The sequence below is a fragment of the Piliocolobus tephrosceles genome, chromosome 10 (assembly GCF_002776525.5).
Source record: "Piliocolobus tephrosceles isolate RC106 chromosome 10, ASM277652v3, whole genome shotgun sequence".
Classification (NCBI taxonomy): Eukaryota; Metazoa; Chordata; class Mammalia; order Primates; family Cercopithecidae; genus Piliocolobus; species Piliocolobus tephrosceles.
In genome coordinates this window covers 36,244,767-36,257,388 of record NC_045443.1, presented here as the reverse complement: position 1 = coordinate 36,257,388, position 12,622 = coordinate 36,244,767, and the positions used below count along the sequence as shown (strand labels likewise).

Genomic DNA, 12,622 nt, shown 5'->3' with positions numbered 1-12,622 from the left:
TTATCTCTTTGACATACTGAGATCATTTCCTTTGCATGTATTTCCAGTGGGGGATTGCTGGATCATTTTGTAGTTCTATTTTTAGTATTTTAAGGAACCTCCTTACTGTTTTCCATGATGGCTGTACTAATTCATATTCCCACCAAAGGTGGGAATATAAGGTTTTTCCACATCCTCACCAACACTTTCTGTCATTTTCTTAATAGCCATTCTAACAAGAGTGAGGTGATTTGAATTTACCTAATGATTAGTGTTGTTGAACATTTTTTGATATGCCTGTTGGTCATTCGTGTATATCTTCTTTTGAGAAATGTTCATTCAGATCCTCTGTACATTTTGTAATTAGGTTATTCATTTTCTTGCTATTTAGTTGTTTGAATTCCTTATATATATTGGCTATTAGTCCCTTATCAGATGTATAGTTTCCAAATATTTTCTCCAATTTGATAGGTATCTCTTCATTCTGTTGATTGTTTTCTTTGTTGCACAGAAGCTTTTGAGTTTGATGTAATCCCATTTGTCTAATTTTTCTTTTGTTGCCTATGCTCTTGAGGTCATATCCAAAACTCATTGCCCAAATTCCATTGTCATTTCAGATTTATATCCACATTTCTTTGTCATGAAATTTTTGCCCTATGTATTCTTCTAATAATTTCAGGTCTTGTATTGAAGTCTTTAATCCATTTTGAGTTGATTTTTGTATGTGGGGAACAATAAGGGTCAAATTTCATTCTTCTCCTTGTGGATATCCCACAATTTATTGAGGGTACTGCCCTTTCCCAATAGTGTGTTCTTGGCAGCTTTGTTGAAAATCAGTTGACTATAAGTACAAAGATTTATTTCTGGGTTCTCTATTCTATTCCTTAAGTCTGTGTGTCTGTTTTTGTGTCAGTACCATGCTGTTTGGGTTGCTATAGTTTTATAGTATATTTTGACACCAGGTAGTGTGATGGCTCCAGCTTTGTACTTTTTGCTCAAGAATTTTTTCACTATTCTGGGTGTTTTGCAGTTGCCCACAAATTTTAGAATTTTTTTTCAATTTCTCCAAAGACTATCATTGGCATTTTCATAGAGATTAAATTGAATATGTAGATCGCTTCAGGTAGTATGGACATTTTAACAATATTAATTCTTCCAATTCATAAACATGCGATATCATTTTATTTGTGTATGTGTGTCCTCTTTGATTGCTTACATTAATGTTTTATAGTTTTATTGTAGAGACCTTACACCTCCTTGCTTGTATTCATGCCTAAGTGCTTAACTTTTTCTAGCTATTGTAAATCGGATTGTTGATTTTTTTCACATAATTTGCTTCAGTGTAGACAAATGCTACTAATTTTTACATACTGATTTTGTGTCTTTCAACTTTACTGAATTCATTTATAAATCTAATGTTTTTTGATGGAGTCTTTAGGGCTTTCTATATATAAATGTGGTACGTAACATTAACAAAATTAAGGATGAGAACATGTTATCTGCAGCCAGGGAAAATTTATATTTTTCCTTTATTTAACTTTTTCTTTTATTTATCTTTTTCCTTTCAAATTCAGATGCCTTTTATTTCTTTTTCTTGCCTAATTGCTCTGGGTAGGACTTTCAGTACTACACTGAATGTAAGTGGCAAAAGTGAGCGTTCTTATTCTTATTTTGTTCCATATCTTACAGAAAACATTTTATTTTTGTTTGTTTGTTTGCTTAGAGTCAAGGTCTCACTCTGTCACCCAGGCTGGACTACAGTGGTGTGATCATATCTCACTGCAACCAAAAAACTCCCAGGGTCAAGTGATCCTCCCACCTTGGCCTCCCAAAGTACTAGGATTTACAGGCATGAGCCACCATGCCTGGTTGTAGAGGGAAAGTTTTAAATTTTTCCCTTTTCAGTATAGATGCTAGCTGTGGGCTTGTCATGTATGGTCTTTATCATGTTGAGATATGTTCCTCCTATGCTTAGTTTGTTGAATGTTTTTATCATAAAAGGATGTTCAATTTTATCAAATGCTTGTTCTGTGTCAATTAAGATAAACATTTTTTTTGTCCTTCATTTTGTTAATGTTATGTACCACATTAATTGCTTTGCATATGTTCAACTGTACTTGCATCTCCAGGATGAATTCCATGTGATCATGGTGAATGATGTTGTTAAAGTGCTGTTGAATTCAGTTTGCTGGTATTTTTTGGATGATTTTTGCATCTATGTTCATCAAGGATATTGGCCTGTAGTCTTCTTTTTCTTGTTGTTGTCTTTTTGTTTGGTTTCAGTATCAGGGTAACGCTGGCCTTATAGAATAAGTTTGGAAGTATTCCTTCCTCTTTAATTTTTGGAATAGTTTGAGACCAATATTACTTTTTAAATATTTGGTAGAATTTGGTAGTTAAGCTATCAGATTGTGGGCCTTTCTTTGATGTGATTCCATTTCCTTACTTGTTATTTGTCTGTTGACATTTTCTGTTTCTTCATAGTTCAATCTTTGTAGGTTGTATGTGTTCAAAATTTATTCATTTCTTCTAGGTTAATCAATTTGTTGGTTTATAATTGTTTACAACAGTCTCATCATTCTTTGTGTTTCTGTAGTATGAGTTGTAATTTCTCTTTTTTCATCTCTGACTTTATTTATTTGAATCTTCTTTCTTTTTTCTTATGCTAGATAAACATTTGTCAAATTTGATTATCTACGAAAAAATCAATTATTCATTTTTGCTGATATTTTATGTTGTTTTTCCAGGCTCTATTTTATTTGTTTCCACACTGATGTATATTATTTCCTTTCTTTTACTAGTTTTGGTTTGGATTTGTTCTTGTTTTCCAGTTCCTTGGCCTACAACATTAGGTTGTTTATTCGACATTTTTAATCTATTTTGATGCAGGTATTTATTGCTATAAATTTTCCTCTTTAAATTGTTTTTGCTATATTCTACAGATTTTGGTATGTTATGTTTCCATTTTTATTTCTCAGAAGAAAAATTTTAAAATTTTTCTTTTAATTTCTTTATTGACCCATTGGTTAATCAATATCATGTTGTTTAATTTCCATGTATTTGTAAGTTTCCAAAGTTCTTCCTTTTTATTGATTTCTAGGTTTATATAATTGAGGAGAGAAAAGATACTTGATATAATTTCAATCTTCTTAAATTTTTGAAGGCTTGTTTTATGGCATTGCATATGATCTATCCTGGAGAATGTTTCATGTGTAGTTGAGAAGAATATATATTCTGAAGCTTTTTGATGAAATTTTCTATAAATTTTTAGAATATTGGTTTAGAAATTTGGTTTAGAATATAGCTTAAATCTGGTGTTTCTTGATTTTCTGTCTGGATGATCTAATTACTGAAAGTAGGGTGTTGAGGTCTCCTACTCTTATTGTATTGCAGTTCACTTCTTTCAGATCTAGGAGTATTTGACTTGTATATGTATGTGCTCTGATGTTGGGTTCCAATATATTCAGAATTATCATATCTTCTTGCTGAACTGACCCTTTTATATAATAACATTCTTGGCCTCTTTTATAGCTTTCACTTAAAGTCTATTTTACCCGACATGAGTATAGCTACTCCTGATGCCTTTTAGCTTTCATTTGGATATAACATCTTTTGCATTCCTTCACTTTTAGTCTATATTGTCCTTGCAGATGAAGTGAGTCTCTTCTAGGAGGCACACAGTTGGGTCTTACTTTTTAATCCAGACACTCTTTTTTTTTTTTTTTTTTTTGAGACAGAGTCTTGCTTTGGAGTCCAGACTGGAGTGCAGTGGTGTGATCTCAGCTCACTGCAACCTCTGCTTCCCAGGTTCAAGTGATTCTCCTGCCTCAGCCTCCTGAGTAGGTAGAATTACAGGGGCCCAGCACAACACCCAGCTAATTTTTGTATTTTTTTTTTAAGTAGAGATAGGGTTTCACCATGTTGGCCAGGCTGGTCTCAAACTCCTGACCTCAAGTGATCTGCCCGCCTTGGCCTCCAAAAGTGCTGAGATTACAGATGTAAGCCACTGCACCTGGCCCAGACACTCTGTGTTTTAATTGGAGAACTTAATCCATTAACATTCAAGGTAATTATTAATAGGTAAGGCATTACTCCTGTCATTTTGTTAATTGCTTCCTAGTTGTTTTGTATATATTTTCTTCCTTTTTTCCTCTCACAGTCTTTTTTGTGGGTAAGTGATTTTCTTTACTAATATATTTTGATTCCTTGCTTTTAATTTTTAGTGTGTCTACTACAGGTTTTTGCTCTGTAGTTACCATGAGGCTTACAAAAAACATCTTATAGTTAAACATGTTATTTTTGTACCTATGTTTTTGCTTCATGGTTAACATGAGGCTTACAAAAACATCTTATAACATGTTATTTTAAGTTCATAACAACTTTAATTTAATTGCAAAAAAGGCACAATCTTTACCCTTTATCTCCCCTTTTGAATTTTTAATATCACAATTTACATCTTTTTATATTGTATATACATTAACAAATTATTTTAGTTGTTAAACTATATACAAATTGCAAAAAAACACAATATTTACCCTTTATTTCCCCATTTTGAATTTTTAGTATTACAATTTGCATATTTTTATATTGTATGTATTTTAACAAATTATTTTAGTGCTTATTATTTTTAGTAGTTTTGTCTTTTTACCTTCACACTAAATAAATAAGTGATTTACATACCCCCATTACATTATTTGAGTATTCTGAATTTGACTGCGTACTTGCTTTTACCAGTGAGTTTTATACTTTCCAATGTTTTCTTATTACCCATTAGCATCACTCTTTCAATGTGAAGAACTCCCTTTAGTACTCATTATAAGACATGTCTGGTGGTGATAAAGCCCCTCAGCTTTGGTTTGTGTGGGAAAGTCTATCTCTTTCATTTCCAAAGGACAATTTTGCTAAGAACAGAATTCTTGGTTGAAAGGTTTTTTTCCTTCAGCACTTTGAATATGTAATCCCATTCTCTCCTAGCCGGTGAAGTTTCTGCTGAAAAAGTTGATAACAGACATATTAGAACTCCCTTATATGTTATTTTCTTCTTGCTTTCAGGTTTCTCTCTTTGTCTTTGGTTTTTGGCAGTTTTATTGTAATATATCATAAGGTAGTCTTATTTGGACTGAGTATGATTGAAGACTTTTGACCTTCCTGTACCTCTGTACCTAGATATTTATATCTGTCTCCAGATTTTGAAATGTTTCTGCTATGATTTATTTAAATAAGCTTTATAAATCTTTATGTTTCTTAACTCCTTCTTGAATACCAACAACTCATGTATTTGCTCTATATTTTTTTTGGAACTGGCATCTCATTCTTGTCACCCAGGCTGGAGTGCGATGGTGTGATCTTAGCTCACTGCAACCTCCGCTTCCTGGATTCAAGCAATTCTCTTGCCTCAGCATCCCAAGTAGCTGAGAGTACAGGCACACACCACCAGGCTGGGCTAAATTTGTATTTTCAGTAGAGACGGGGTTTCATCAGGTTGGTCAGGCTAGTCTTGAACTCCTGACCTCACGTTATCAACCCACCTCAGCCTCCCAAAGCAATGGGATTACAGGCATGAGCCACCACATCCAGGTGATATTTATTCTTCTGATGCTATTTCGTAAGTCCCATAAGCTTTCTTCATTCCTTTTCATTCTTTTTTCATGTCATACTGTAAGTTTGCAAGTAACCTGTTTGCAAGTTCACATATATTTTCTTCTGTTTGATAAATTCTGCTGTTGATGTCTCTATTGCATTTTTAATTTTTTTCATCGTATTTTTCAGCTCCAGTATTTCTGGCTTTTTTCCCATTATTTCATATCTATTGCTTTTCTCCAATTTCTGAATTGCTTCTCTGTATTTTATTGAAGTTCACTGTATTAGTCCATTTTCATACTGCTATAAAGAACTGCCTGAGACTGTGTCATTTATAAAGAAAAGAGGCTTAATTGACTCACAGTTCAGCATGGCTGGGGAGGCCTCAGAAAACTTATGATCATGGCAGAAGGTGAGGGGGAAGCAAGGCACCTTATTCACAAGGTGGCAGGAAGGAGAATGAACTGAGAAGGAACTACCAAACACTTATAATACCATCAAATCTCATGAGAATTCAATCACTATCATGAGAAAAACATGGGGGAACCCCATCATGATCCAATTGCCTCCACCTGATCTTTCCCTTGGCACATGAAGATTATGGGGAATACAACTCAAGATGAGATTTTGGGTAGGGACACAGCCAAACTGTATCATTTTGCCCTGGACCCTCCGAAATCTTAATTCTTCACTTTCAAAACACAATCATGCCCTTCCAAAAGCCCCTCAAAGTCTTAACTCATTCCAGCATTAACCCAAGAGTCCAAGTCCAAAGTTAGTTACTTCCTAGACACAACAGGGATACATGCAATGGGCAAATACACCCTTTCCAAATAGGAGACATTGGCCAAAGTGAAGGGGCTATAGGCCCTGTGCAAATCCTAAATCCAGTGGATCAGTCAAATATTAAAGCTCTGAAATAATCTTTGACTCCATGTCTCACATCCATGTGATGCTGATGCAAGAGGTGGGCTCCCATAGCCTTGGTCTACTCACCCCTGTAGCTTTGCAGGGTATGGCTGCTTTCACGGGCTGGCATTGAGTGTCTGCTGCTTTTCCAGGGCATGGTGCAAGCTGTTTATGGATCTACCATTCTGGGGTCTGGAGGATGGTGGCCCTCTTCTCACAGCTCCACCAGTCAATGCCCCAGTGGGGACTCTGTGTGGGGGCTCCGACATCACATTTTCCTTCTGCACTGCCCTAACAATGGTTCACCATGAGGGCTCTGACCCCGCAGCAAACTTCTGCCTGGATATCCAGGTGTTTCCATACATCCTCTGAAATCTAGGCAGAGCTTTCCAAACCTCGATTCTTGACTTCTGTGCACCACAGGTCCAACACCACATGTAAACCACCAAGGATTGGAGCTTGTCCCCTCTGAAGCAATGGCCTGAGCTATACATTGGCCCATTTTAACCACAGCTGGGACACAGGGCACCAAGTCCTGAGACTGTACAAAACAGAAAGTTCCTGGACCTGGCCCAGGAAACATTTTTATCTCCTATGCCTCCAGGACTGCCATGAACACCACTTACATGCCTTGGAGACCTTTTCCCCCTTGTCTTGGTGATTAACATTTGGTTCCTCATTACTTATGCAAATTTCTGCAGCTGGCTGGAATTTCTTCCAAGAAAATGGTTTTTTCTTTTCCATTGCATCATCAGGCTGTAAATTTTCTAAACTTTTATGCTCTGCTTTCCTTTTAAACATAAATTCCAATTCCAAATCATCTCTCTGTGAAGCATAAAACTGAACACTTTTAAGAGCACCCAGGTTACGTCCTAAATGTTTTGCTGCTTAGAAATTTCTTCTGCCTAAATCATCTCTCTCAAATCCAAAGTTCCACAGATCTCTAGAGCGGGACAAAAAGTCACCAGTCTCTGCTAAAACATAGCAAGAGTCACCTTTGCTCTAGTTCCCAAGAAGTTTCTCATCTTCATCTGAGACTACTTCAGCCTGGACTTCATTGCCTATATTACCATCAGCATTTTGGTCAACGCAATTCAATAAGTCCCTAGGAAGTTCCAAACTTTTCCACATCTTCCCATCTTCTTCTGAACCCTCAAAATTGTTTCAGTGTCTGCCTGTTATCCAGTTCCAAAGTCACTTCCACACTTTTGGGTATCCTTTTTTTTTTTTTTTTTTTTGAGACAGAGTCTCACTCTGTCACCCAGGTTGGAGTGCAGTGGTGCGATCTCAGCTCACTGCTAACATCTGCCTCCTGGGTTCAAGCAATTCCCTGCCTCAGCCTCCCGAATAGCTGGGATTACAGGCACCCACCATCATGCCCAGCTAATTTTTGTATTTTTGTAGAGATGGGGTTTCACCATCTTAACCAGGCTGGTCTTGAACTCCTGACCTCGTGATCCACCTGCCTCAGACTCCCAAAGTGCTGGGATTACAGGCATGACCCACCATGCTAGGCCTGGGTATCTTTAGAGCAGTACCCCACTCTACCAGTACCAATTTACTGTATTAGTCTGTTTTCATATTGCTATAAAGAACTGCCCTAGACTGGATAATTTATAAAGGAAAAATGATTTAATTGACTCACAGTTCAGCATGGTTGGGGAGGCCTCAGGAAACTTACAATCATGGTGGAAGGTGAAAGGGAAGCAAGGCACCTTCTTCACAAGGCAGCAGGAAAGAGAATGAACACAGGAGGAACTACTAAACACTTATAAAGCCACAAGATCTCATGAGAACTCACTCATTATTATGAGAACAGCATGGAGAAAACCACCCCCATGATCCAACTGCCTACACCTTGTCTCTTCCTTGACACGTGGGGCTTGTGGGGATTACAATTCAAAATGAGATTTTGGGTAAGGATGCAGACAAACCATATTATTCACTGAGCTTACTTAGAAAACAACTATTTTAATTTTTTTGCCAGGCAGGTCATATGTCTCCATCTTTTTAGAGTCAGTCACTGGCACTTTATTCTGTCCATTTGGTGAGTCCCATTTCCCTGATTGTTCTTGATCCTTGTGGTCATGAGTTGTGTCTACACATTAAAGAACTAGAAATTTATTCCAGTTTGCATAGTCTAGCTTTGTCTGGGAAAGTTCTTTGACAGTAAGGCTATCCAGAAATTCTAGGCAGGTCACCTGCTGTGGTTTCTAAGATAGTGATTGCTGCAACTATTGCAACACCAAGAGCACTCTAATCCCAGGACCATGGTGGATGGTGCAGTGCCAGGGTGCAATCCCTTGGCCACCAAGGCTGGCACAGTGCTGAGCTGAAATCTGAGCCCCCAGCCACTGAGTCCTGCCTGCCACTGTGGGCTGTTTGGAGCCCATGGCTTCTATAGTTAGTTGGTTAGTGGTGATGCAGACCAGAAATTGAATTTGTCTGGCAGGGACAACAGGTTTCTGTCTGGCACTGAGGCAGGTTCAGAGGCTCAGTCTGCAGGTACCAGCAGAAGTGAGGGGCTGTAGGAGTCTGTCTAGTGCTGGGTTTTACTGTGGCAGGCCTGGGAGTGTGTTCCAATGCAAAGTCTTATGCTTACATCCCTCTCTTTTCCCCAAGTAGATGGTATTTCTCTCTGAGCTCTGCACTTTGTGGTTGGGACATGGGTGACTTGGGGAATGTAATACTGCACTTCCTACCCACTTCAATGACTATTTTCTTATTATTCCCTTTTTTTTTTTTTTTTTTTTTTTTGAGACAGAGTCTCGTTCTGTCACCCAGGCTGGAGTGCAGTGGCATGATCTTGGCCCACTGCCCGCTCTACCTCCTGGGTTCACGCCATTCTCCTGCCTCAGCCTCCTGAGTAGCTGGGACTACAGGCAGCCGCCACTGCACCCAGCTAATTTTTCTTTGTATTTTTAGTAGAGACAGAGTTTCACCGTGTTAGCCAGGATGGTCTTGATCTCCTGACCTCATGATCCACCCACCTCAGCCTCCCAAAGTGCTGGGATTACAGGCGTGAGCCATGGTGCCCGGCATATTTTCTTCTTATTATTCTATAACCAGATACTGTGAACTCTTGCTGGTTTCCTTAACTCCTGTAGGGGTATTTTATGTGTAGATGGTTGCTCAATTTGATGTTTTCCAAGGAGATGATCACTGGAAAGTCCTATTCCACCATCTTCCTCCACCCTCTGTCCCTTGAAATCATTTTTATAAGCAAAAGAAGTCCATCACAAAAGGCCACATAATCTATAATTCCATGTATATGAAATATCTATAATAGAGAAATCTATAGAGACAGAGAAAAGATTAGTGGTTGTCAGGGTCTAGGGGAAAGGGAAATGGAGAAGGACTGCTAATGGGTAATGGGTTTCTTTTGGGGTTGAAGAGAATGTTCTGAAATTACTGGTGATGGTTGCATGAGCTTGTGATTATGCTAAGAATCACTGAATTTTACACTTCAAAGGATGAACTTGTGGTATGTGAATTATATCTCAATTTTTTAAAAAGCAGGAGGAAACTGCTTGAAAAAAGCCCACCAAGCATAGTTAATAATGACAGATGAGAGCTTAAAAGGAAACAAGAAGTGAGAAAAACTATAGGGGAAGGCAGAAAAATTGAGGACACATAAGACTATAGGCCAGTTCAGCAGTGACAAAATGCAGGTGGCTCAGCTATGCAGGACCAGCTCTGCCAACTTTTCTCTCACCAAATATCCCCGACAAAGCCCACAGAATGGTGACCTCAGCCTCCTTTAGGGCAAAGTGGATCATCTCCTATCTCATCAGTAAAATAATCTCTGTACCTCTGTGAAGTTCCTAATTATGAAACTGAGGCATGAGAAAGAGATTAAATTATATAAAAATGTGGAAGTATCTTAAAAATATTTTGTCTATGAAAGAGTTGTTTTTAAAAATGTTTTTTAAACTATGTTTATTATAGAGAAACTTTTACTTATGTAGAATAACTCATTCCCAAAGGATGGTATATTAATGAATTGCTATTGTATTTCCTTTATTTTCCTTAGCTTTTCTCTCTATGACCTTTTAATGTTGATTTTCTTTCCTCAGCTTCCTTTCCTTACTCCCATTCTCCCATAATAAGTATGCCTTATTATTTATTCAGAAGCCATATTGAATTATGAAGATAAATTAAATACATGCAACAGCATGTCTTCCTTTACAGTTAATATACATTCAGAATATGAAAAAAATAATAATATCTTCCTAAACATCAGATTAGTGGCTTTTGGGGTTTAAAAAATCACAGTATTTAACTTCTTGATATGTTCTTAAAACTCAAATGGAAAATAGCACCTACTTAAAATTTGCCTTTGGGTATCAATTTGAATGAAAAACCTACAAATAAATGATTTTTCAAAATTATGGCTAATAATATTATTTCATTTTAATTATGCAGGAAATACCACACACATTTATTACAGTTTGATGGTGAAGGAGGTTGGCGCTTTGAACAGTTGGATACTGCTATCCGTTTGACATTGAGTGAAGAAAAGCAAAAGCTAGAATCTCAGCTAGCTGGAATTCCCAAAATGCAGCAGAGACTCAATGAACTATGTAAAATTTTGGGAGAAGACTCAGTGCTGAAAACAATTAAAAATGAAGATGAGACTTCTTAATTTGTTTTGACATATTTTAAAAGTTAATTATTAGATAAAGGCTCAAAGACACTCTGTTATACTGCATGAATTATGTTAAGCTAAGCACAGAGAAGAAAAGGCAGCAAGACATGTTTTATAAAATTTTAGCATTAAGGAAGTATATGATCTGACTTTTCAGAAGAAAATAAACAAATGCATTATGTAAGGTCAGTCATTATGACTTACACTAATTCCTAGCGAAGGCCTAACGCACTTGTAAAACAGGATTTCCTAGGTGAATTCATGATGCGTACCAGATTTACTATGTATATGTGGTGTGTCTGAAGTTCTTAACAAACGTGAGAGACATTCTGGAAATGAAACAAGTTAAGAGCAGCATTTGGGTTGATACCAAGTGCATAAAATTCAAACTTTGAGTGACATTTAGTCCATTTATGGTTGATATTAGGTTTAATAGCTAGAATTCAAATTGATAATTGCTAGTGGCCAACTAAACCTGTACAAAATAGCTGACAGTTTTATAAATAATTTCAATATAAAAATTGTTTTAATGGCATTAGTTGAAAGAAAAAAGCATGGCTAAAATGTATAAAATGCCATGTTTTTAAATGTTGGACTTTAAGCATCTTAATGAGGGCATATAACAAATTAATTTTAGTAAGAATCTTAAATATTTTTAAATAAACCCTTTCATTTTAAAAAGAGAGTTGCCAATATGGAAAAGGAGTATCCAAACAATATCTCAGCCTGATAATTTGCTTAGCAGAATTATCTATTGCTGCTTCTGTTCAGAAATACACAGCTTATTTTTTTGCCCAAGGATGAGTCCACATATTAAGAATTGCAGTGGCATAAAAAAACTTAAGGATTCTGAGAATCATAGTAATAACATACATTGCAATAGTACCTTATAATTTACAATCCCCATTTACATCATTTCACCTTAATGTTTATGACAATGTTTTGAGACAAATACTATTTTTCCTACTTTGCTTTTGAAAAAATTGACACTCAGACTTACCCTAATCATGCAGTTTACTTAAGGAAAGATTGAGAAATCAAAGGAAGTTCTCCTGACTCCCTGGTTGAGTGCTCTTTTGTTATTATCCTCTAAATCAAACTGGGCTATAATAGCAATAAAAGTTAGATGAGGTGTAGAAAATAAAATAAATTTAGTAATGTTAGTGTTATTGTTATTTGATTATTGTTTACAAGAAATGAAAATTAAGTACAAAGTGCAAAGATCATTGTTCTATCATTTAAAATGAATGAAGAAAGTTAGTAAATCATTCAGCAACTATGCAGTCTTACTCAATATTAATGTACCTCTAAGGCATTAGCGATGAGAAGGGCAAATAATTATGGTTTTGGTAAATTTAATATTTATTGAACACAATGAGAAATAATCTATATGGACTAGCCATATGAAATAGATTTTATTCTATTTGTGTGCACTGGAGTTGGAAGTACAAAAGCCAAGACTGAAACTTTATCTCTTGCTGCCTATGATACCATGTTGATATGCCA

General features: G+C 36.5%; 1 protein-coding gene across 1 annotated transcript in view; it reads left to right on the top strand.

Annotated features, from left to right (window-relative positions):
- The window catches only part of ABCD2 (ATP binding cassette subfamily D member 2), a 62,846-nt gene extending 50,567 nt beyond the window's left edge, over positions 1–12,279 (top strand). The window contains exon 10 of the mRNA XM_023182778.1: positions 10,894–12,279. Coding sequence (XP_023038546.1) covers positions 10,894–11,113 — 220 coding nt within the window. The 3' untranslated portion in view covers positions 11,114–12,279. The remainder of the gene's footprint in view (positions 1–10,893) is intronic.
- Positions 12,280–12,622: the final 343 nt, after the last annotated feature.